The 23,320-nt window shown below is 52.5% G+C and overlaps 1 protein-coding gene across 3 annotated transcripts in view; it reads right to left on the bottom strand.

Annotated features, from left to right (window-relative positions):
- PXN (paxillin) overlaps nucleotides 1-20,641 on the bottom strand; it is a 43,680-nt gene extending 23,039 nt beyond the window's left edge. Inside the window, exon 1 of one of the 3 annotated variants that reach the window (XM_080559142.1) lies at nucleotides 20,513-20,641. In XM_080559142.1, the coding sequence (XP_080415268.1) occupies nucleotides 20,513-20,525 (13 nt within the window). In that variant the 5' untranslated portion in view covers nucleotides 20,526-20,641. Of the gene's footprint in view, nucleotides 1-8,907; nucleotides 9,435-14,452; nucleotides 15,289-20,512 lie in introns of those variants that run through there. The other 2 variants (XM_080559143.1, XM_080559141.1) reach the window with 2 other exon arrangements.
- Nucleotides 20,642-23,320: the final 2,679 nt, after the last annotated feature.

The raw sequence follows: 23,320 nt of genomic DNA, 5'->3' as shown, positions 1-23,320 counted from the left end.
GAGGAGGGACAGTTCAAGACACCGCGCTTGGTGCCTTTCCTACTCCAGATGCCTGGGAGTGCTGTGAAGTCTGGGCACGTTAGCTCAGCCCTCCTCCCCTTCTGCAAAAAGTCATTATTAAGTACAGGGTTCTCGGGATTCTGGCCTCCAAATCCCCCGCACAGCTCTGCATGTGCATTAGGTACGGACAAGGGGCACTTAATGCCGACTGCATCACTTCCAGCGCCTGCCAAAGCCCTGCCAGTCATTTTGCCTGGGACATTTCGCTTTTAGCTCAGTCTGGGATGTTTCACCTTTAGCTCTCGGTGCTCAGCACAGCACAGCTGTCTGTAGGGTTAGAGGACGGAGGAAAAGGGAGCTGCCGTCCACGCACTGAACCGCTTCGAGGAATCCCTTCTTAGCAAGGGGATCAGCAAGGTGCAAGCGCAGGCCAGCACCGTGGGGAAGTCCCACTCCGCAGGACAAGCTGCACCGAAAGGAGCGATCACCTCCCGCGCACCCAGCGCACATTCCTGCGCTATCTCCTCAGCCAGAGGCGCAGCTCCTCGGCGTTCCCGGGGCTCCTCTGCTGCGTGCCAGCACTCGCCGTCCCCAGGAGCAGCCTCGCGTGCAGCCGTGGGCGCACATTCCCGGCTTCCCACGTCCCAGCTCTGTCTGACACACAGCAGCGATGCCAGAGCAGGAGCACAGCGCCGTTCGGAGGTAGGGAACAGGGACAGATAACGTGGGGACCCTTTGTACCGATGCTCACAGCAGCTCCCTTTTCTGCAAGTCTGAGCTGCACTTGGCCCCCTTCAATTGAGTGAAGTTATTAAAAAACATATTTACATGCATCTTCCCATGCACATCAGAGCATGCTCTTTGTTCTCTCCCCTGTCCCCGTGCACATCACAAATGCTCCCACAGTTTAAGCGAGCAGTGAAGCAGAACACACCACAAACTAGTTCTGGAAAAACCTCCGTGACAAGGCATCGACAACTCACATTTGCCAATCAGCAACAAGCAGCATTTAACGCTAATTTTACCTTGAGCAGTAAATTGTTTGCCACTGCGTTCATCAGCGGCGTAGGATTTTTATTTTTGAAAGAGAGGCCATCCATCCTACTTGTTCTCACCACCCAGTGACACTCACACCAACCTGCAGAGCACTAAGTGTAAAAAACCAAACCGCCAGCTGAAAGGCGTCGGCAGTCAGAAGCGCACACCACTGCATGCGCTTCACTCGCAGCCGATTTGCCAGCTACTTGCTAACCTTGCTGAAGCTACAAAATTAGACGTGAGAGAGAACTATCTACATAAATTTGCTTTGGCCTATTCAGGAGAAGCCTTCTGCTACCGAGTGTCCAGCGTAACTCAGCATGCTCAGCACAAAGATGACAGCGTTAGTGCCAGGAGCGAGCAAACTCCCTCCGGTTTCCATGCGGAGCTCCTCTCTCCCGAGAGCCGAAGCCGAGCCATCAAGCCATGCTGACACAGCAAGTCAGAGCACCGTCAATGCAGCAAGCAGATCAAAAGGGTGGCGGTCACATTTTCTTCTAGAGCTCATCTGCTGGGAAGGAAATGGAAGCATGGCTGAGGCAGGATACCTCAAATGCCGCAGATATCAGCCGTTTGTTCTCAGCAGCTGAAAGCCACATCTGCACACCCAAACCGCACGCTGCCTGGGGCTCCGCTTCTCGTGCGGGACATCTGGAAAGCGAGCGGTGGCTGCAGGATCCCGGCTCCAGCAGCCACCGCACAGAGCACATGCCTTCAGCGTCCAGCCACGGCGCGCCGCCTCCCCTCGCAGCTCCGCCACGCTGTCAGGGCACCCCGACAGCCCGGGCACGGGCACCGGGTGAGATGCCTGAGCACAAAGTGCAGTACTTCCTCTGTGCAGCCGCAGGGACAGGTGTCTGCATCTCTCCTGCTCTTCTCCACGCCCCTGCGTATCCAAATAACCAGAGCCGCTCCAGGCTCTCCTGCCTTAGGCAGCAGCGGGTTTGCCAGTGAGCTGGCAAATAGAAAGCAAAAGAGCTGCAAGGACCGGTCTAAATGAGGTGATAACCGAGTCTCACTTGGCACAGGACACACTGCAGACCCCTCATTTGCAGAATGACATGCCGTCCTCCAGCCGCTTTTTCTTAACAGCTCTAAGATGCTGACTCCAGATCTCTGATTGCTGCTGCTGCCCTAAAAGAAGGGGGGGAGCTGCACGCTCAGAACCGAGCCCTGAGCTCTCAAACTCACTCAGCAGGCTCCTCACAAAATCCTTGAATGCAAACTTTTAAAATCTCATTAGGCTCAAATGAGTCTTCTCTCCCCCAGCTCGCATGCAGGGAGACAGCTCAGGGCGGTAACCCAACCCTTGGCAAGCCAGTTTTACATTGTGAGTAACTGCAGAGGAATGGGGAGCTTGGGTATATTTATCCTATTAAGCAGCCTTTCAGAAGAAACATTTGCAGTGCTCAAAGAGCTGCATCCCGAAGACTTGCTGGAGCCTTGCTGCAGGACTTCTCACTGCCTTTGAGCTCAAGCCTGGAAGGGGGGGGAGCCCCAGAAAGCAACGAAACAGAATTAACAGAAATAGGAAATCCATGAACAGGCGAATGCAGGCTTTAGCTTCCAGGTATAAGAAACGTACTAACAGGTTCTTACAGCATTATATCCTAGCCAATGTTTTAAAATGCCAAAAAGATCAGGAACTACAAAAGCAATAAAATCCAAGACTACATTCAGAGTCAGACCTGAAAATCTGGAAGCGTCGATAGATGCTCTTAAAATCCCAGAATTCACTAGCTTACATAAATAGGATGCGTGTAGAACAGGCTGGCTTCCTCTCGAAAACATTTTGACAAGGAGACATTTAAAAGCTTTCCAAAATCTAGGCGGAACACTGAGAAGGTGGTTGGAACACAGGACGCGTAACAGCTCTCTGGTGGCACAGGGACATATTGTTGGGTAGGGCAGAACAATTCAAGACAAAGCTAAGTCATTTGCCAGACCGTTTGCCAGCGCAGAGCAGCCAGTGGCATTTTTACTTCACGCTGTGTGGACCTGCCCACAGGCAGTTACAGTGACACGGTCAAAAAAAAACCCACTCAGCCCTGTCTGAATGCGTGCCAGTGACGGAGGTTCACTCGAAGCCTTGCACTCTCCTCATCAAGGGAGCAGTGGAAGCCGTGCCTCGGGTCCCAGGTGTGTTGCTCCCAAAGAGGAATGCCGGGACTAGTACTGACACACAGCGTGGCCAGCTCTGGCAGGAGACAATAGGCACCAAAACCCCCAAAGCTCCTCTGTTCTCTGAAACTACCACCACCCTCTCAGAGCACGCAAAGCTATGCGCTTGGAGCCCTGGCTTCCCAAATTGTGGACAAAACAAGGCATCCACCTAGCTGTCGTGCCCAGCTCCGCCAGGCTGCAGGGACAACCTACACAAGAGCTCATCTCGTGATCCCTGCTTTCGACGTCACCTGGTGGCACAGCCGCCCCGAAGCCCTCCACATCCCATGACTCGAGCAGGGGCAGGCAGGGCAGGTAGCTTGCCCCAGCGCAGCAGCCAGCTCCGACCACCAGCAGCAGACATTTAAAGCCAGACAAGACACTGCCCTGGGATGTGGTCTACGCCGTCAGCTGCAGCAATGACTGTGGCTTCCTGCCCCAACCGCCGAGACCCAAGCAGAAAACTTTATTCCAGGGCTTGTGGCCAGCTAACTGCTCCTCACTGCCCCAGCACAGGGCGGTAGGAGCACGCAAGCACGGCCGGTTCAAGGGGATTTCGGTACCTGGGCATCTGTTACTGCTCGCCACGCATTTAGGGACGAGGTTTGAACCCTGCGAGTGCTCCGGCTGCAGTTTCTGCGGAGCTGCCGCCTGCACACGCTGCCGGCGGAGGGAAGGGCCCAGCCATCGCCACTTCCCCAGCACGCAGCCCCACGCTGCTCCTGGAGCTCGCTGTGCTGAAAGCAAGACACTTCCGAAATTATTCCAGCTTAGTAACTCTGAGAAAGTTATTCTTTTTAGATAGACTCGCTACATTTCTTGGAAGCGTAGCCCTGGCCACTCTACGACTTAAAACACTTCCTAAGAGCTGCCTAAAGAGAGCAATGCCAGAGTTCAGCCCTTCTCTAGACTGACAGACTAAAACTTCTGCCTGGGACAGGAAACCATGGACCTTCACCTCCAAAGCTCAGGCCAGGACACAAAGTGACATCCAGCCCCGTCCTGCCATCAGCTGAAAGATGCCGCCCATCCTCCTGTCCCACTCCCATGATTGTTCTGCGCCTCTGATGCACACCACAAAACCCACAGCCTGAAAAGGGAACATTCAGGCAAACTCCAACACTCTTAAATTCTGAAGCCATCCCTCGCTACCACCAGCCACTTTCCCCTGAGCCCACGCTGACATTTTATTCCTGCCTTGCAGCCCCAGGGCCGTGCGGTTCAACCAGCAGTGCTGCCAACACCGTGCAGGTACCGGGGCTGTGCTGCACACCTCAAATGGGCCGCCCAGCCTAAGGGGCGGCTTTTGACACGCACTCCTCCATACCATAAAACTTTGATGAAAAGCCAACTCGGAATGCTCAGAGAAGGCAGTAAGTGAGCTTCGACCTTCCACAGCATCCCTCTGAGGGGCGCAGGCAGGAGAGCTGTCCGTGCGTTTGCTGGGAAAACAGAAAGGTCGCTGCGAGATCCTTCCGGGGACCGGCCACGCCACTTCCTTTCCAACTCACAGGAACATTTCACTGAAACGCCTAACTGCCCCGTAACCTCAGCCACGGGGCGGTTGTCAGCAGGCTGGCGGCGTGGCGCTGCCAGCATCACGAGGGGCAGCTAATTCCTGCGTGACCGAGCAGCGAGGCTTCCATGGGCACGGGCAGAGGCTGCAGGGAGCCGCTGACACCGCAAGTCCCAGGGAACCAGAGCCGCTTCCTTGAGGGAGCAGCTCCCATCCACCTCTTGCCATCGCTGATGTGACAGGCTGGGAAATCCTCCCAGCGCTGGCTCCGCTCGCTCCCCAAGTTGGCAGGAAGGTGATGGCAGGAAGGTGACCTGCTGTTAACCAGGCCCGCAGGGCACGGGATCGTCATCGCAGCACGCAGGCTGACAGGCAGACGCTGCAACTGCCTCGAAGATCTGAGTCAGCACGGCTTCCTGGATGAAACAACGCCTGAAGTCCAAGCAGTGTGAAGGAACCACAAAAGATTTTCCTGTAGGATCAGAATTTTTCCATTTAGCTCTCGAACGCTCAATTAGACCCCAGCTGGGGCTGAGGGAAGCGAACCACCACCTACCAGAGGAATGCACAGTCATTCTGCCTTCCTCCAGCTTCCCTAGAAAAACCTCCACACCCTTTCTGCTATCTCAGAACAGCTCACGAGGGCGCCTCGCATCATCTCTGTCACTAGCGAACACTTTGTGGAGGTTTTCACTTCACACAAACGAGACTTACCCTTAAAACTTTTTAACCCCCTGAAAATGCTAAGGCTATACTTCAGCGGAACCAGGCAGATCACACGTGTGCTGACAGTAGTCAAGCCTCACAAGGCACACAACGATCAGAGGGAAATATTCCTCAGTATGTGTTTGTTGAGCATCCTCCCTCTGGAAGTGATTCGGGATTTAAGTATCTCCTTACCGAAGGGATGTAGTCGATGCTCCTGAAAAAGAAGGCTCAGGAAAGTTACCAGACCAACATCCAGAAGGAAATATGGCTTTGTGAATCCTGGATGTCCCTGGAACAGAACCTATTCCAGTCAAAATGCCACCAAAGGGAAGCCTTTCCAAATCCTTTACACTATCCCAAGCTGTCCACTCCGTGGCTGGGGCTACCTCAGTAGGAAGCTCTCAACAGAAACACCAGGAGCAACAAGCTCTTACTGGCTCGGAGGATTTAAGGCCAGCTACAGCTACACAGGGCCATACAAACCCAGCCTGAGCTGCCCGCTGTGTTCCTCACGTACTGCCTCCAGAGAAGAGTGCTCGAGCCTACCAGCAACACTGCGACATCTCCGGTTTCAGAGCTGCTCCCACCCAAAGGTGTGTCCTCCTATTTATTGCTCATTTCCAGAACTTTCTGGGGAGGGTGGGAGGGAAGAGTTATTTCCTGTCGTATACAGCATCCTCTTTTTAATAGTGTGGTTTTCCCCACACTTGAAGTGAAAGGAGCCATCTTATATTTACCTCCCTCTGTTTGAATTTACAGTCCTGAGCAGCAAACCGAGCTCGTCCCGGGAAAAAACACCCTCTGTTAAGGCCTGGTGCCTCGGACTGAATTCCCGCTCCGACCCACTAGGCAGATGAATGTTTTCAGTTTCACAGCTACCAAAGGCTGCGGGGCACGCCAGATCCCCAGCTACACAAGCCTTGGATGCCTCTGCACAGCAGCTCGCAGACAACTCCAGTTGGGTGAAGCTAAAAGAGAAAATAGTCCCTCGCGTGGTTCCTCCCCGATTCCCTGCACTCTCAAACCGAGTCCCGAGCAACAGGAAATGATTACCAAACATGGACAAGCTCGGTCAAAAAATTCTTCCACTGCTCTACGAACAATCTTGAGGAAAAGTTTGGAAAGTTTGCGAGTCACAGCTCCGGCACATCCTGTGACCAGCGCACAAAAGCAGGAGGCAGAGCTAATCTCGTCGCTTGCACGCTGCCTCAGAGCACAAAGCCAGGCTCTGGCTTACTGAGCAGAGAAGCTGGAGATTGCACAAGAGATTTCTGCAGTACGTGAAACACTTCAGAGATTTAGCCAGATTTTACTCAGCGTTTGAGCTTGTGACCTCCAGTGATTCAGCTGCTCCTGACTGAAGCACTACAGCCCTCAGACGATCGCCCTACCCACAAGTTAAGGCGCTCAAGGCAGACCTGGAGGCCATTTTCAGCCACATTTCTCAGTCGCAGCAGTTGATAGCTCCACACCTTAAACCTAAGCCTCCTCCGAGTGCCTCCATCTGATAGAACAGGCTGTGACCTGCAGCAACTACCAGCAACAAAGCCTGCAGCCACAGCACCCGAATTCCGGCGGGGCTCAGCAAAGCAGGATCCTTACCATAACGCCCAAATCCCCTCGACAGCAGGAAAGTCATCTGCCCTGCAGAAACGGAGAAGCGATACGCAGCAGCTAACAGCCCAACATAACACGGCAAGTCCGTGTTATATCAGAATAGAAAGCAAGGCTGCCCTTCAGGCCCGAACTAAAAATACTTAAGTTGGAATTTCTCAGCCTGATTCCGCAGCCTGCGATGAGCCCCACCTGCTACCGAGCCTTTTGTCAGAATCCTCTCCTTTCGGAAGCAAATAAACCTGTGTTCCTACAGGTTGTTATAGTTAGCCCTAAGAACAATTAAAAGAAGTAACGATCTGCACAAATTAGAGAGTCTCCATCTCTCAAGTACCAAATTGGAAACAGCTTTGGTCTCCAAGCAGGGTAAGTACAGCCTGACAGTCCTCTCCTAGCGTGGCTCTTCTTGTGCAAGATCTATTTCTGATCTGTGCCTGGGAGCAAACAGATCCTCAGGCGTTCCCAGCGAGCCCCAGACAAAGGCATTAGCACACGGCCAGTACTGCCCTAGCTGTCCCTGCGAGGGAGGCAAGCCGGCTCGGACAGAGCTGAAGGACGTGAGCTCTGCTACAACACGGCCCCGCTCGGGCTGAACAAGAGCGAAGTGGCACCCTGCCCTCCTTCGGTGGGAAGGGACTGGAATGAGTGTACGTGTCTCACACGAGTGACTAAGTAAGTAGGTACTACCAGTTCAGTTCTGACCCGGCCTGGGTTGCAGCCAAAATCTCGGGTGGGAAAAAAAAAAAATAAGAAAAATGAACTGCCAGCGCACTAACCTTTAGCCCTCTGTCTACCCTGATGCATGCAAAAAAGGGCAAGTAAAGCCTCCCCATACATGTCCTAAGAATTTTTATTCGCGGCTGGTTTCCTTCAGAAAGTTTCTAGAAACAGGGAGCAACGTTAAAAAAAAATCCAACAAGATCTGCTCTCCTCTGCCAAAACAAAAAAATATTCATGAAAACCAAACAAGCAGCCACTGAGCTGACCCCTCAGGGACAATTTCCCAGGGCCAAGCCGCTGATCAAAATACCAAGTCCCTTGTACTCCGACAGGAAGAGGGGCTCAGCCAAGCCAGCTATCTGAGGAACCAGACCCTTCCTGCTACATCAGCAGGCAGCTACTCCACAAGCATCAGTAGGTCAAGCGCAGCACACACGGCCATTTTACAAACATCTACCAAGTCCAGTACAAGGGAGGCCTCCATTAAAGAGAGCAGGGAGTCCAAGGATGGGTACAGAAACCTCAGGAAACCAGATTTTAAAGTACAGCTCTGGCAAAGGGAAGGAGGAGAAGCTCAGGGACTTCTAGTCCTGTGGCTGTTCAGTCAGGCAAGTGCTTGTGGGAACGAGTCCCAGTGGGCAGTAAGAGCATCAGAGCACTGGGAAATTTATCGTAGCCTACAGTGCTGCCACCCCCAGCCAAGCTGCTCTCTTCAAGCCAGACACACCAGGTGGATGCCATATCATGAATATCTTGGCAAAAGTCAATTTGCCCTCCCTGTGTAGGGAAAGGAAAGGTTCCCTCTACCTATCCTTCTTCTTCCCTGGCAGTACGTGTATGTCTCCGCCAGCAGAAAACCTTTCCTCCTTCAGAAAGGGTATAACCAGACTGGGCAAACCGTTCTCAGGTCTTTCTGGAGAACTGCGCAAAGACAGCAGGCAAGAGGGAAACAAACTCCCTTCAGTCATGTGCTGGACACTGCTCGGCCCCAGACTACAGGACCTGGAGGAAACCACCGAGTGCAGAGGCGTGTGGCACCCAGCCGCTTCCCAGCAACTCCCCACACACCCACCGAAATGAGGGTGGACATATTTAAATGCGTTTTTTAAAAGCCCCAGGTGGACTGTGTTCGGTTGAGATTTGCATACCTGTAAGCAGTCGCATCTGACTTGAACTCAGCATTGTTACAAGCAGCACTGAAGTGACAATATGTGCCCATCTGGTAGCAGGTAACTCTTCTCGGCAGGTTCTAAGCATTAGCCCCGTGCCATATACGTTGGCACATCAGAGGAGCTTGAAAAAGGCAGTGACTTCCAAATCTGCAGGCAACAGCAACCCTCATTTGCTTGCACTTCAGGGCCCTCAGGTGGAAATGACAAATTTGTAAATTTGACCATTTAAAAGGACACCTTACAACAGCTGTGGAGCACTTACCGCTCGCAGATCATAACTTGGGAACTGCTGATTCTACTCATCTGGGGAAGAGAAACACGTTACATCAGGGCTTACATGGGAACAGAGTACAATAGTTCCACTGGACAGTGAGCACCAGAGCTGAGGATACAGTTTCACAGGATGCAGAACGGCAAATTAACAGCTCGCCACTGCCAAAAATGGAGAGGTTTTGCTCCCTCTTCCAGACATGTGCTGCTGCCACTTACCTCTCTTGGCTCTGGCTTTTACAAGACCCCTCCAGGAACCAATTTAACAGAATATACACCTCCCCCCCCCCCCCCAAAAAAAAAAAAAAGACTTTCTTCTGAGTTAAGAAAGTAAGATAAGCACAGGGGTCAGCGAAAAGGAAGGGGTATGTCCAAAGAGCCAGAGGATGCAGGAGATGGAAGGCGTAAAATGAGGGAGGTAAGGCCACCCCCCTCCAGGGGCACTAGGCCACTACACTGAGCCAGGCTCAAGTGCCTGCAGGACTCACTTCAGAGCCAGCATCTCGTTCAGCTAAAGATCACTGTGACCAGATCCATCAGCATATGTAATGGTGTTGGACGCTGCCAGAGACAAAATACTGTCAGAGCTTGCACGTTCTAACTTAATTATCCCTTTTTTTTTTTTAAGTAACTGAAACAGGAAACCATGTGGACCCCATAACCAATAAAGGGAAGGATAAGATTTGCATGGTCATGCAAGAACAGGCATGAAGCTTAACGGAGGAAAAAAAAAAAAAAAAAACAGCATCTTTTAAACTGTGGAAACCCTATCCAAGCAGCATAAACAGATCTGAATATAGACTCTTCCAGGCAAAGTGCCAATTAGAAAATTTGAGCCACACATAAAGATGATGAAATGAAGGAAAGAAATATAAGAACAAGTTCTGAATTAATTACAAGCACGAGAAGCACAAATTCTGCCCACGAAATACAGAACCCCCGGCTACCAAAAGGAGGAGGCCAGCAGTTCGGAACGAGGACACAGAAGAGACACTGCAATCTTATCCCTGTTTAGTACAGCCTCATTGAGACACGCCTAACCTGAAGGCTCTGAAATGGGAGACCATAACGCAGGCTTGACAGGTCTTAGTCCTTCCAGAGAATATTTTTGCATACACTCCAACAACTTTCCCTTAGTAGGTAACAAGCGTATCTCCCATGAACATAAATGCAAAGAAAGTCCAACAGATGCAGATCTACGCTTAAAAAACAACCTGTGTCAAGTTGGAAAAGCCCATGCCTATAAGAAGAAATAAAGTCCTAGCAAATCTCAGATACTGAGGATGCCAAGTAAAAGGTTAGTATATGGAGACATAAATTAAGACGAGTTAAAAAGACTTGTTGGCTTGACTTGCCAACTATTCTGAGGGAAGATGCTCCCCTTTTCTTAAGAAATTGGTGTTTCTTGTCAAATATGGCATCTGGTTTAACTGGCTTTTTAAACATTCAGTTACCAAGAAAATGCTCTCAAAATGGTGGACCTCTCTTTTTAAAAAAGTTTTCGTTTCTGTAAGGGCTCTCTGCAACTGAGTGGGAGCAGACTTGGAAGCAACGCCGACCTCTTTGTGAGCCAAAAAGTGTAAGTCATCATCAGGAACTGACTTTACACAAAGCACTGCCAAAAGCCCAATGTAAACTCACAGAGCAGGGCAAGGGGAAATGACAACAAAATATTTAACATTTTTCAGTCATGTTGATCTTAGTACCACTTATAACTATAATAGGTAGAAAGTTTTAGAATGAAGCTTTCAATCTAATGAGCATTCTCCTAAAACCTCAAGATAATCCAAGTAATTACAGAGTGGGCAAGCAACATCTTTGAAAGAACCCCTAGAAAAGACCGCAGAGTACAAGGGTGCCACGAGCACATGGTTGACAATCTAATTAAAACAGCTTCTTTTTTATTTCAGCAGCAGCCTCTGGGAATGAACGGAAGGAGGACAGTGTTGTAGAAATGAATGTGGGAACTGCCCCCCAGTTACTTTGGGAGAAGATGTGGGTGGCAACGTGATGGAGCTCGCCGATGGCTCGACAGCTCCACAGCTCTGCATTTTTTCAGCATGGGCAATGTGGCTTAGGAGTTTCACAATGCCGTGACCAAGAGCCACAGAAAGAAAAGAAATTGTTAAAGCCAGACAGAAAACTAACATTTTTAGAACTAGAATATATTTTAACCAGTCAACTGAGAAGAGCTAGAGAATCTGTCTGAGGTTCCCTCTCCCTTCCTGCTGTGAGAAGATAGGCAACCTATCCTTCCACCTGTCCTCTGCCATCAGGACAGAAGTAACAGTTACTAGAATCTTGCTTGTTTCGCCACCTGCAAGAGAAATAACAAGGATTTATTTTTACCAGAAGCAGTATTAACAAAGCAAACAAACGCCCGACAGCTTCTCCATCGCAGTGTTCTGCCCAGAATTTATTAGCCAAAGAAACACTTCATCCTACCAACGGAAGGCTGCTTTACTCGCAAGAGAACTCATGACTACAGAAAACCGCAATAAAAAACTGATAAAGGCAGAGTAGAAAGTAGATTTTGAGAGGTAGAAGTTGAGTAAAAGAGACCAATCTCCAGCGCTGACCAAAAATGGAAATGCCAGCAATACTGAAATAGAAGCAGCATGAGAATAAACTTCCCTTCATAGGTACGTGAAATGAATCCCTCTTCAAATTACTTTCTGAAAAAGGGTTTTCAGCGTGATCCCTAATTGGCCCTCCGCTAATCCTAAGATACAAGTCACCCAACCGTTCCGAGAGAACTGGGGAAAGTATTTTGCACTCATTTACAGAAGTCAAGATTCCCAGCTCCTGCATTTCTGCCTCGCTGAAAATTAAGTTGACTTCCTTGTCTCAACTCATCACATTCTTCCTGCCGTACCCTGAGCTAGGGCACAGTAGAAATTTGATTCATTTCCCTACCAAGGTCCTAGATGCACATGTATTTTGTAAGCACGGGTACCTACACGTCACTATTGGGCGCTTTGAAATTGAGCTGATCCCTCTTCAGAACCACAGCGGCGTTCACACCGCACAGAGGGACCAGGCTCAGTCACTTACACACTAAATTACACACGCACGAGGACACACACACACACCAGGGCAACTGTCCCCTCGCTGAGAGCAATATTCTACTCCCATCTCTGTGGCAAACCCAAGCTGAACTGCTGAAAGCAGCTGGAAAACAGACTAACTTCAACTGCTTCCCCCCCAAAATAGCAAATACAAAAAAAGGCTGTTTCTGCCAAGCAGCGCTGAATACACCGCATTCCATTTCATTAAAACAATTACTCAGAAGCCAGCCAAGAATTACATAAAGCTTCCTCCCCAGCCCCTTCTCTCCAGCCCTCCTCCCCAGTCCGCGGTGCGAGGATGGGGTCGCGGCGAGCGACAGCGGTGCGCAGAGGGCAGCGCCCCGCGCCTCGCATCGTGCCGGCTGTGCCACCCCAAAAAGGACATTTCCCAGAGCCAGGCAATGCCATCGGGGGACCCCAGCCGGCCCAAGCAGGGCTGCATTTCCCACGACAAGCAGTGCCACGGTGAGCTGTTCATGTAGTGTGCTCCCTCGTGTCCGATGGGAGATTGGCATCCAGCAAGTTGAGCCGTAACTTAGAGGAAAACGAAGGGTAACCTAACAGCTTTTGTCTGACTCACATGGCCACGGCTTCCAAGCACGATCCCGAGGCAGAAGGTGCTGGAGGCGCCAGATTTAAGCAATTAAGCAGCACAGGAGCAGCATGCCAGAGCAGCTGTGCTTGTGAGGCACTGCCCAAGGGACCCGCTCAGGACAGCCAAGCGGCAAACCTCAGAGTAAGCACCAGCAGGGCGGCCTGAACACGCCAAGTTTCGGGTTCTGAGAACCTGACTGACAAATTCATCCCAAGCTCCGCGCGGCCCGGCCTGCCTGACAGCGCCGAGCTCCTCACGTTTCACAGAAGTCGGAGGCAGCTTCTTGTGGCCAGCACCGCTCACCCACCCGCAGCCCTGAGCTGGCCGCTGATAAGAGATTTCATGACGTGGCTGAAATGGCATTTCGCTCCCTCCCCCCGCGCTCCAGCTCTCTGCAGGGATCCTGTCTCACTGCCGGAGCTGCTCGCAGCCAGGCAGAATGGTTCCAGCTGTGTCTCACGCTGCCTAGCCAGACCTACGCGGCCCAAGAAACGTCTCCCACGTGAAAGGAGCAGGAGGCAGAGCTGCAGCCCGGCAGAGCTCTCCCCAGGCGTCTCACTCCCTCTGCTCCAAAGCGTTCGTTTGCTGGAGACAACCAAGAACCGCATTCCCTGGCAGTAAAGCCAGGGGATGTGCAGTTAGCCTCAGGCCCCCTTCTCTGATGATCCAGTTCAAGTTAGTGGCTCCAACCTAAAAAGAAATCTTTCAATCGAGAAGCCTCGAGCTTGTTTAGACCCATGAAAGAGGGCAGAACAGGGAGTACTAAACCCCCTAAACCAGCAAATCACTTACAGCCCTCCTGCCCGTGACCTTTTCTACTTCTAGCTTTCTTTGCCCTCTCCTGCTATTAGAAAAACCCAACCTAAAACACAGTCCCCGAGCCACCGCAAACTTCCCAAAAGCAGGGGGTGAAGTTCTCTGCTCACCTTGCTCTTCAAGGATGGAAATAAAGCAAGGTCCTTCAGGGATCTAGTCAGACACGGGCTAATTCTGCCTGCCAGCTCAGTTTTGCGACAAAAACACGGCATTGCTTTATTCCAGGAGACCCCATACAGTTTGATTTATAGCTAAGCCATTTAAAGCACAATTCCCCATGCAAAGTGTCATTCAGAAAGTTCATTCCCTGGAGCGGCATTTACTTTTTTCAACGTTCTTTACATCATTTGCAAAACGTTAGAGGTTTAAACAACTGCAATGAGCAGTAAAAAGAACAAGAACTCCAGCTACACTCCAGTGCCTGCTGCCAGACACGCTCAGCAGTGCCCCGCAAAGCCTTCGACACTGAACTCACACACAACAGGAACGCGGTGAAAAGTGCCATGCCAAACTGCTTTTGAAGTCTTCCAACTGCCCCAGCCTCATTTAAATAACTCAAACTAAAGTTGTTCACAGCGCAGAGGCACTCCGCCGCAGGGAAAAGGAGTCGGGAACTAACGCCGCAGGCTGCCTCCTCCTGGGGCCTCCCACAAGTTCACTGGGATCCTCAGCTTGTAGTTTATCCTTAGATAAATTTCCCATGTAAAATCAGAATAATTACTGGCTGCTCCAAGAAAAAGCTGCATTTCTATGAGCAGAAAAAAAAGCTTACCAGATTCCTAAACAGTACAAGCATGTAACCTCAGGGACTCGAGCTCCTCTAACTGAAACATCAAAACCACCGAAGCTGTTCTCACTCCAGTTGCTGTTTCTACTTTGTTTGCTCTATGAAGATCTAAAAACGTACTTCAAAGTGTCCGAGTGCTCCAGAACCCTAGCACAGAGGAGAGAGCAGGGATTTTAGCACGAGCCAATCAAGGGAGGCTGTCCCCAGCCATCCGGTTTGCGTGGCTCTGGTTCCATTTGCAGTGAGAATGAACATAAATGGGGAAAAAAAAGCACAAGTGATGTGACACAGTCATTACCCACCTCCTATTTTTATGCTATATCTTTAGCACACGACATTCTTTGAATGACTTCACGACATTTTGTGGTAAAGGGAAAGACTCGAGCAGAACTGCTGTGGGGAACTTGGAAGGGAAAGGAAATCTCTTCTCCCTGCTCACACAGCCTGTCATAACAGAGGCTGAAGAAAGGATGAGCAATCAGCAAGGCAGAGAGGGAACATAAACAGAGCTGAGAAGGGAAGAAAAACTTATAAATCTAATCCAAACTTGCCATTGTATGCTTTTCCAGCAAGGGAAACAGGAGAAGCTTCAAAGAGTTACTATTCTGAGATACTCAGCTGGAAGCTATTTTAGAAACACGGCGATCTTCACAAACGTTAACCACACTTCGCAGGTAGGGAGCTGTTACCCCGCTGCACGGACGGAGGAGCGATACGCCCGCAGTCGGGGCAAGTTTCTGGAGCTGTAAATCGATCGTTACTTTATGCTGGATTAAACATCAAGTGCGGCTCAAGGAGGTGGCCTCACCCAGTCCCCAGTCCCCTGCCCACGCCCTTATGTCAGGACCAGGATTTGTACAAACACGTGGCCAAAAAGGGCAAGGAGCGGATCTGGCTGAAAAGAAACCAATTAAAAGAAGAATTTTCAGAGGAATCAGCTTGCTGACCCAGCCACGCGTGCAGTGGTTACGCTGACACAACCAGGGGAGATGGGGAAAAGCAGTGCTGCAGCCAGCAGTTAGATCAGGCTAACCCAGTCTGAAATCACAACTTCCACGCTGTCCCCAAGCCGTTTAGTTTCAGCCCAAAAGGCAAGGAGCGGGGCCCCTCCTTGCTTCCACGCGGCGCCGGCTCTACTTATCTTGCCGCGGGACGTGATAGCGCAGCTTACTGACCCCGTGGCAAATCGTCTGCTCGGCCTGGGTGAGCAGGCAGGCGAAGGGGCCGCTTTTCCAGCACACCCGCGATCCAAACCGATTCGCTCTGCAGCCCGATTACTCACTGAGTAAGCAGCAAGGACGCAAGAGATGGGGAAGCAGGAATCACCATTTTTGGCTGACTTCTGCATCTGAAACTAAACCGAAGGAGATGTGCAGCGAGACTTTGCAAACACTGAAAAACAAGAGCGGGGCCCAAAGGTCCCCACGGTTCCCTGCTCAGCGTTTTTACACGTAACAGCCCAGCAGTCATGGCATCCTGTACTCCTGGGGTGTTACTAAACCTCAGTGAGTTAGGACGGGCTGGAACGAGCAAGAAACTCACTCCTTAAGCCCCATCTTCTCACCGTACGCTGTGGGAGCTTCCCACAGACAATGTCTCACTTTCAGGCAGCAGAAACAGAAGAACGTCTTCATTACCAGCTTCCGCAGCGCACAACGAGGGACACAGACGAGGGCGGGGAGGCGCAGGCCGGGACGCAGAGCAGGAAGCTGGGACCCGAGATCCCAGTCGCTCACGGCCATTCCCCACCACCACCGAATCCAGAACCCGGCCTGGCCTCCTCCAAAGCCGCAGCAGAGCCCGGGTGTCGCAGCTAAGGCAGCAGTCCGAGTCAGAGAGACTCGTTCTGTGGCCATGGACTGCTTACTGCTCCCCCACAGCTGCTGCACAGATTCGCTTCGCGGAATTTATACATATCTGCTGCAGGGGATCAGAAAAACTGCTCTCGCGCAACCAGAAGCGCGCTGTTCCTGCTCGTTCCTCGGCCAGGCTTCAGAGCTCTCTCTCTCACTGCGGAGTTTCGCAGCATGTTCCACGCCATACAGGTCGAGGGAAAAGGGATGAGGAAAAAAGGGTCCAGAGAAATCGAGGTGCTCGGATTCCCCGGGAAAGAGGAGAGACAGAATTGAGTTTTCTAAGAGGTTACCCATTCCTTTCTCTGCTGGTAGAGATGGTGTCAGAGGATCAGTTTTAACCAGGAGGGCAGCTGAACACTTGGGATAAGTTGACCTCTCCCAGCGAGAGACAAAGGAGCTAAAGACAGCGCGGAGTCCAGACTTTCCATGGAAATAGAGCAACAAGAAAAGAAGCCTCTCTCTGCATCGCACGCCGCTCGAGGCAGAGGACTCCCTGTCTGAGTTGCTCGGGACAATGAAGCCCCTGTTTCAAGAGGGGTCAGAGCAGCTAAGAAGCTGAAACAAGTCAGAACCCCATTGTGCAGAGCATTAGTCCTGTTTACAGGCTTCTCGCCCAGCAGCAGGAACAGCTCGGGAACCTGAGCCAGGAGAAAGCCGAGGGACCTGGCAGCTTTGCCGGTGTTTCCTCCCCAGAAGAGGCACCGAGAGCATGGCACCGCGGGGCGCAGCCACCCCCGAGTGCTGGTAGAGACGGCGGGCAGGAAACCCCCCACGCTGCCACCAAAACTCAGCGGCAGGTCTGTCTCGAGGGGCTTCAGCCCTGCAGAGAGGGCGGGTGACAGCTCCTGAAACAGAGGGAACACCTTCCGAAGTGACAGCTCTTGTAGTGCTCAGTCTTTGTGCCCAGAATGCTTAAAGCCACGTCGCTAGACAAACATCCTCCGACAGGCAAATCTTCTACAAGTGAGCAAGCACACCTAAAATAAGAAGCTCACAGACCGCTCTGCATGCACAGCCAAAACACTGCCATAAATACGTTCTTGCTAAACAGCAGAAACAACTTCTTTGTAAAACACCTCTCACGAGCTCTACTGAATGCTGTTTTGTTCTTGATTGCAAACTCCAGTTAAAAAAAAAAAAGAAGTCTGAGCTCCTCAAAAAAAATAAACAACCAAGCAGTAGACATGAAAGAATTTCAAAGCCACCAAAAGAAAGCTGCTAAAAGCAACACCATTTCTGTCTGGAGTTACCAAAGCTCTGAATAAATAAAGAAATAATGAAAATAAACCAACACTAAACAAAGACTTCACAGTAGTGTTTGCAAACAACTTCTTCCAAAAAAATAAAAGATGAAAGTTCCTGAAGCTGTGAAATCCTTTCTCATCCTCGAAACCAAACCACTACAGCTTTTTGCTAGCTCTTGAAAATCAAGACGACGTACAAAAAGTGAAATTAATCTTTTGGCCCCCACAAAACTAAACAGTAACCATACTGGCCCCGCAGTAAATATACAAAGTTAAAAACAAGTAGGGAAAATGAGCTTTAAAGAAAAACACTGAAGGTCTTTTGTTTTTATTGAAAGAGAACTCCTTGAAGCTGCAAGAAAACATTCAAAGCCAAAAATCGAGCAGTATCTGACTACAGCAACTGCAAAGCCTCCCTCCTCCCTCTCTCCCCAGGCCGGAGGCTTTGCAGGACGGCGACGTCTTCCCCCACGGCCAGCAGACCCCGCGGCCTGCTCGCACACTGCTCAGACAAGGCAGCTCCACAGAACCAAGACTTCAACAGCTAATTCAAACTGCCTGAGGCAGACGTACAGGCTCGATCGCTAGCTTGCCGGAATTACAGCCCGCGACCACACAACGCCCCCTGGGAAAGCCCGGGAAGGGGCGATGCCCCCCGAGCCAGGATGTGTGCTCTGCACGACTCGGCTCCACGCTCGGCGCCAATTCCCAGCGCGGCAGAACGACAAACTCATGCCGCAAGCTTCCTGTCAAACTCCAAGCACATCCGCACGGCGCGCTTCCTCCGAGACCGACGGAAGGCAATCTGGACGGGCCTGGTGGGCTGCCTGAACGCAGGGCTTCCTCCCCCCATCCCTACAGCGCGCCATCCCAGCTCCATCGGGAGCCAGCATCCAGCGCCCCGTGCCCCAACTGCTCCCCTGGGGCAGAGCTCTGGAGCAGCTCCCTGCACGAAGTGCGCACCCTAACGCCATTTCTCCAATGCTGGCGGTGGGGAACAAAAACCAGAAAGTTTTCTCAGCTCCAAACGAATCCCCAAAGCAACCCAAACCCTTTCTCACAAGGGTGAGAAAACCCACCCTGCCCAGCATGAAACCAAGATACTTCTGCATCTCCATTTTGCAGCGCAAAAGCGCATGCTGATCAACACCCCATCAGCTCCAGCCTCTGGAAGGGAGAGGGACAGCTAAAACATGTTTGTAAGTCTGGGGAGTTAGGGACAGAGGCGTAACAGGCCCCGTGAGGCACTCCCTCGTGCCCAGCACGTCCGTCAGCCTCCAGTTGTGTCTGCACCACACAGGGTCAGAAGCACGGTGCAGGAGTATTTAGCTCGGCTCGTTTTACACAGCATCAGCTCCGAACCCACGAGGCACATTCGCTCAGGTTCAATGCTGAACTACTCCGGGGCCAAAAGCAGCCCTGGCAGCAGCACATCTACGTGTGCGTGGCATCGTGCCCGAACCATTGAGCCCTGCAGGACCAGCCTGGCTACAGCCGGAGCCAGCACAGCCGTCTGGATCCATGGCATGGTTAATCCACAACTCGGATAATCCACCCAGAGATAACGAGGGATGAAAACAAACAACGCTCACTTCGGTTCAAAATGTGACTTGTTTCAGAGGAGCTGTATCAGCACAGCCTTGCTGCCTTACTTACGCATCCCAAGGTGAGCGCCTTTAGAAAAACAAGTGGGCGATTTGCGGACTAACAACGATTGGCAAAGGGAAAATAGGTGGCGTGATCTTTTATGGTGAGTTCTGCAGACCAAAGAAATTATCTCAGAAAGAAATGTTCCACTTTTCTTGCTCAACTGATTACTGTTAAGATAGTCAGATCTCGTCCAATGTGAAAGGCTGCACAAAAATTGAGAAAGACCTGGTGTGACCATGACTTGATAAAAAAAGTTGCTGAGATGAGAAGTTCTATTTCAAAAATCAGATTAAAACTTTCACTTTTGACGGCAATAACACTCAACACCGCAGAGGAACACCAAAAATCAGACCTTTTCCAATTTATTCTTTGCAGCTCACTTCTAATCCTCCCACAGAGCAAAGAAAAAAAACGTGCTGAAGCTGCAGCAGCCAGTCCGGCCAACTGGAAAGCCACCCAGCTCCCGTGAATTTAAGGAATGCAACAATCGCAGCTGGCAGGGCACAGCCCTGGTGGTCGGTCGGAGCACGTTGGCGGGACGCGAGCCGTGCCGACACGACGCTCCGTGCGGGCTCACCTCGACGGCAAGGCAGCCCCGGCTGCGCGGGTCCTGTCCTGACTGGCCACGCATTCCTCGGCGCGCTCCGAACACGGCGTGGGAGCAGCGCCAAGAGATAACCGTGCTGAGGGCTGGCAGAAATGGCAAACGGATCCGCCAGATAACCGTGCTGAGGGCTGGCAGAAATGGCAAACGGATCCGCCTTGGCTGAAGCACGCTGGCGGGAGCACGGCGGGCACCCAACGCCCGTGCCGCCAGCCAGCGCGCCCGGGCTGGGGCTGAGGTTTCGCCCCGCCAGGAGGAATTCCTGCTCGGCAGCTGAGGGCCTCCCGGCCGCCCTGGTCTCCTCGCCAGCCCCCTTCGGGGCCCTTTTTCTGGGGGTGTGAGCCCCGGCTCTACGCCAGCAGCACCCCGCGGGGCTCCGGCTGCCGCGGAAGGGCAGCGACCCTCCCGCGGTGCATCCTGCCAGGAGGGCTGCTCCCCGCTGCGGGGGGGCCGCAGGTAACGGGGCTCGGCCGGTCTCAGCGGCTGCACCAGGGGAACTCGGCCGCCCTCAGGGCCCCCAGAGCGCGGAGGGGATCCCGCGGGGGGGAGCCGGGGGACAGCGGGGCGAAGCCGAGCTCCGAGCGGGACCGGGGGCCCTGAGGGGGGCCTTAGGGGACCCTGAAGGGTCTTGGGGTGCCCTGAGGGGGCTCCCCCCGGCCCAAACGCCGCCGGGCGCCGCGCAGGGACTCACCCAGGTCGTCCATGGTGCCGCCGCCGCTCCCGCCCCGCCGCCGCCGCCCGCTCTCCTCAGCGCCTCGCAACTTTCCCGCCCCGCCCCTGCGCGCCCCCGAGGCCGCCTCCGCGCGGCCCCGACGCCGCCTCGGCGCGCGTGCCCGCCGCCGCCCCCTGCCGGCGGGAGCGGGCGCGGCCCCGGCCCCCTCAGCGCCCCTCGGCCCCCTCAGCACCCCTCGGCCCCCTCAGCGCCCCTCGGCCCCCTCAGCGCCCCTCGGCCCCCTGAGGCCGCCCGGTTCTCGTCAGGAAGCCGCAGGGGGAGCCGTGGTGAGGGGCCTGGGCGCAGCCCCGCTGCCCGCAGCTGACAGCAGCCCCCAGGGGACCCGTGCCAGGCCTCACCCGCGCCCGGCGCCCCTCAGGATCCACGGCCCCACCCTGTGCGTCACCTCAACACCAGGACCTTGCCTGACACCTCCTCACCGGTCCCTCAGCAAGGTTGAAGACACGATGTGAAGGGACTTGTATGCCTTATGTACATGTGTGCCTCCCGCGCTACGTGAGAGGGGCTTGCGCTCAGCATCTGTCGCTGCTTCTCCACGACTGAGCAGCAATAACTTCGGGGTGCGTCCCCTCGGGTTGGACGGCGTGCACCGCCGGCATTATTTGCTGGTAGCGCAGCAGAACCGGGGCGGTCAGGATCAGGCCCCCTCCCGTGATCCGTGCTTCTTCCAGCAGCAAGCGGCAGGCAGCGGTCCTGGCTTGGGTTGTGCCTCTACCCCTGCGTGAATAAAGTTTCCGCTGTGCTCTGTTTGCATTGTAGCCTGGTACGCAATGTTCATCACCAGCTTCCTACCGGATCCTTTGTGAGTGTGGCACTGAGTGCAAATCAACAAAATGAAACAAAACAAACCAGCTTTTTTTCTGTCTCAGGGCAAAAATGAACTTCTCATAGGGATACATGCAGAAGAAATAGGTTGTGTCCAAGCGGCTTAATGTAAAGACAAGGAGTCTCTGCCCCTAAAGCTTCTCCCTGTGGCTTAAGCACTGCTGTGGAAGGGTGACTGAGGTGGAAGGCAGAGCTGTCGTGCAAGGGACATGATCCTCCAGTTGTTTGGCTTTTAAACCAAGCCTATTCTCATTGCACTTGTCATACCCAGGTGCTGTTTACAGCTGAATTCTTTTTCACACCCTAACATTTCATACCCAATATTGGCAGTCCCCTACCTTCCTGTGGTTTCCCAGTGAGAAGGGCAGGTTAAAACCCAAGCTGCTACAACAGCTGCTCAGAGGGGTGGCCTCAAGCAAAACCCACCCAATGTTCACCATCCTCTGTCCTTCCTAGTGCCCTGTAACTCCTGTTTGCTCCCCATCTACCTGCTCTCTGCCTCCAAAATGCTCCTGGACTTGTGAACGTCTGCTTGATGTTCAGCCTTGTGCACACACAGCTGCAGTTCCCTGGGACAGCCACCCCAGCAAGCTCTTCCCCAGCAGGGCAGCACCCAAGGCTTGCCCAGAGGCGGGTGGTGGGACCGAGGGGGAAGCTATGTGGGGTGCAGCTGCAGCCCTCGTAGCTGCTGCTGCTGGGGAAGCGCTGGGGAACGAAGGCACGTCATGCGTCAGAGAAGTATGCAGTGCTTCCTCTTGCATGCTGCCCCGCGACTACAACACGGTATGACTCAATCCTTATCTTTCACAGAAGTTGTGACAAGAAGTTGTTGTTCTCATTTACAGATGGGAAACAGGGCTGGGAGCCGGAAATAAAGTCAGACAATGAGTCAACGTAAATTTAAGACTGGACTTCAGGACTTCCTGCCTCCACACAGCCCAGGTGTTCAGGGTGCTTGCTCAAGGCATCTTTCCCCTCGTCAAAGCGTAGCTAACCAGCTATGGACTGGCCCCACAACTCTTCGGGGGGCTTAACCCACTGGCCTCCACACACTCGGCACTCAGAAACTGTATGGATTAAATCTCCGCCTGCCCACTTGGGGTCAGTAATCTCAGACTGGAGAAATCCAAACTCATTTCCTAAGAGGTGTGATGAAAAGCACCAGGCTAAATTTTTTTCGGAGAACAGATACAAAGCTACAAGACTTGTAAGGCACATTTAGAGCCTACCTGTGCACTTCAGAGAGTGACTTGAAACTGCAGAGTGAAGAGAATAACTGAATTGCAGCGTGTCCCCTGTGCTGTGCCACAGGGACGTCACGCAAGGGGACGTGGCTCTTTCTTCGGGTGGACACAGAAGGAAAATTCGGGCAGAGCCTCAAGCCTGAAGGTTTCCATTAGCTTAGGGCAACAGCAGCACACTTCAACATGCGGCTCCCTCATGCCAGGTCCAACTTCACGCTTGGTGGAAGGACCTCGTACAGCAAATGGAGCAAACGACTTCTAGCACAGGGTGGGGGACATGGCTTGGTGATACTGGATGAAGGAACCACTCGGGGGGCATTGTCGCAGATAGTTCTGTTAGAAGGAAAGAGAATCAGTCAAGGAATAGACGAGACACTTACCAACCGACCTTGCTTATATGAACCAAGCGAGTACATGAACTGCGTTACTCATTGTCAACTACACATGACTTCGGTGCTTATTGCTGTGCCTCATTCTGACAAAGGGTGACGGCACCCCATGGCTTCGGGTTTTATTTCAAATGGATATTGCAGGTAATGGAGTGCAAACAGGGGACAAATGCCATCTAGGAGGTTTCACTGTCATTCTTCAGTCACCGTTGTGTATAACACCCCAGCCCAGCTGACATTACAAACCTGATAAAGAGGGAATATCAATGGCTGCTACTAATTTTCCTACTCTGCCTCGTTATAAACAG

The sequence above is a fragment of the Anser brachyrhynchus genome (genome assembly GCF_964034855.1).
Source record: "Anser brachyrhynchus genome assembly, chromosome: 17".
Taxonomy (NCBI): domain Eukaryota; kingdom Metazoa; phylum Chordata; class Aves; order Anseriformes; family Anatidae; genus Anser; species Anser brachyrhynchus.
The sequence above is the reverse complement of the archived record's forward strand: the minus strand, read 5'-3'. Positions and strand labels throughout refer to the sequence as shown.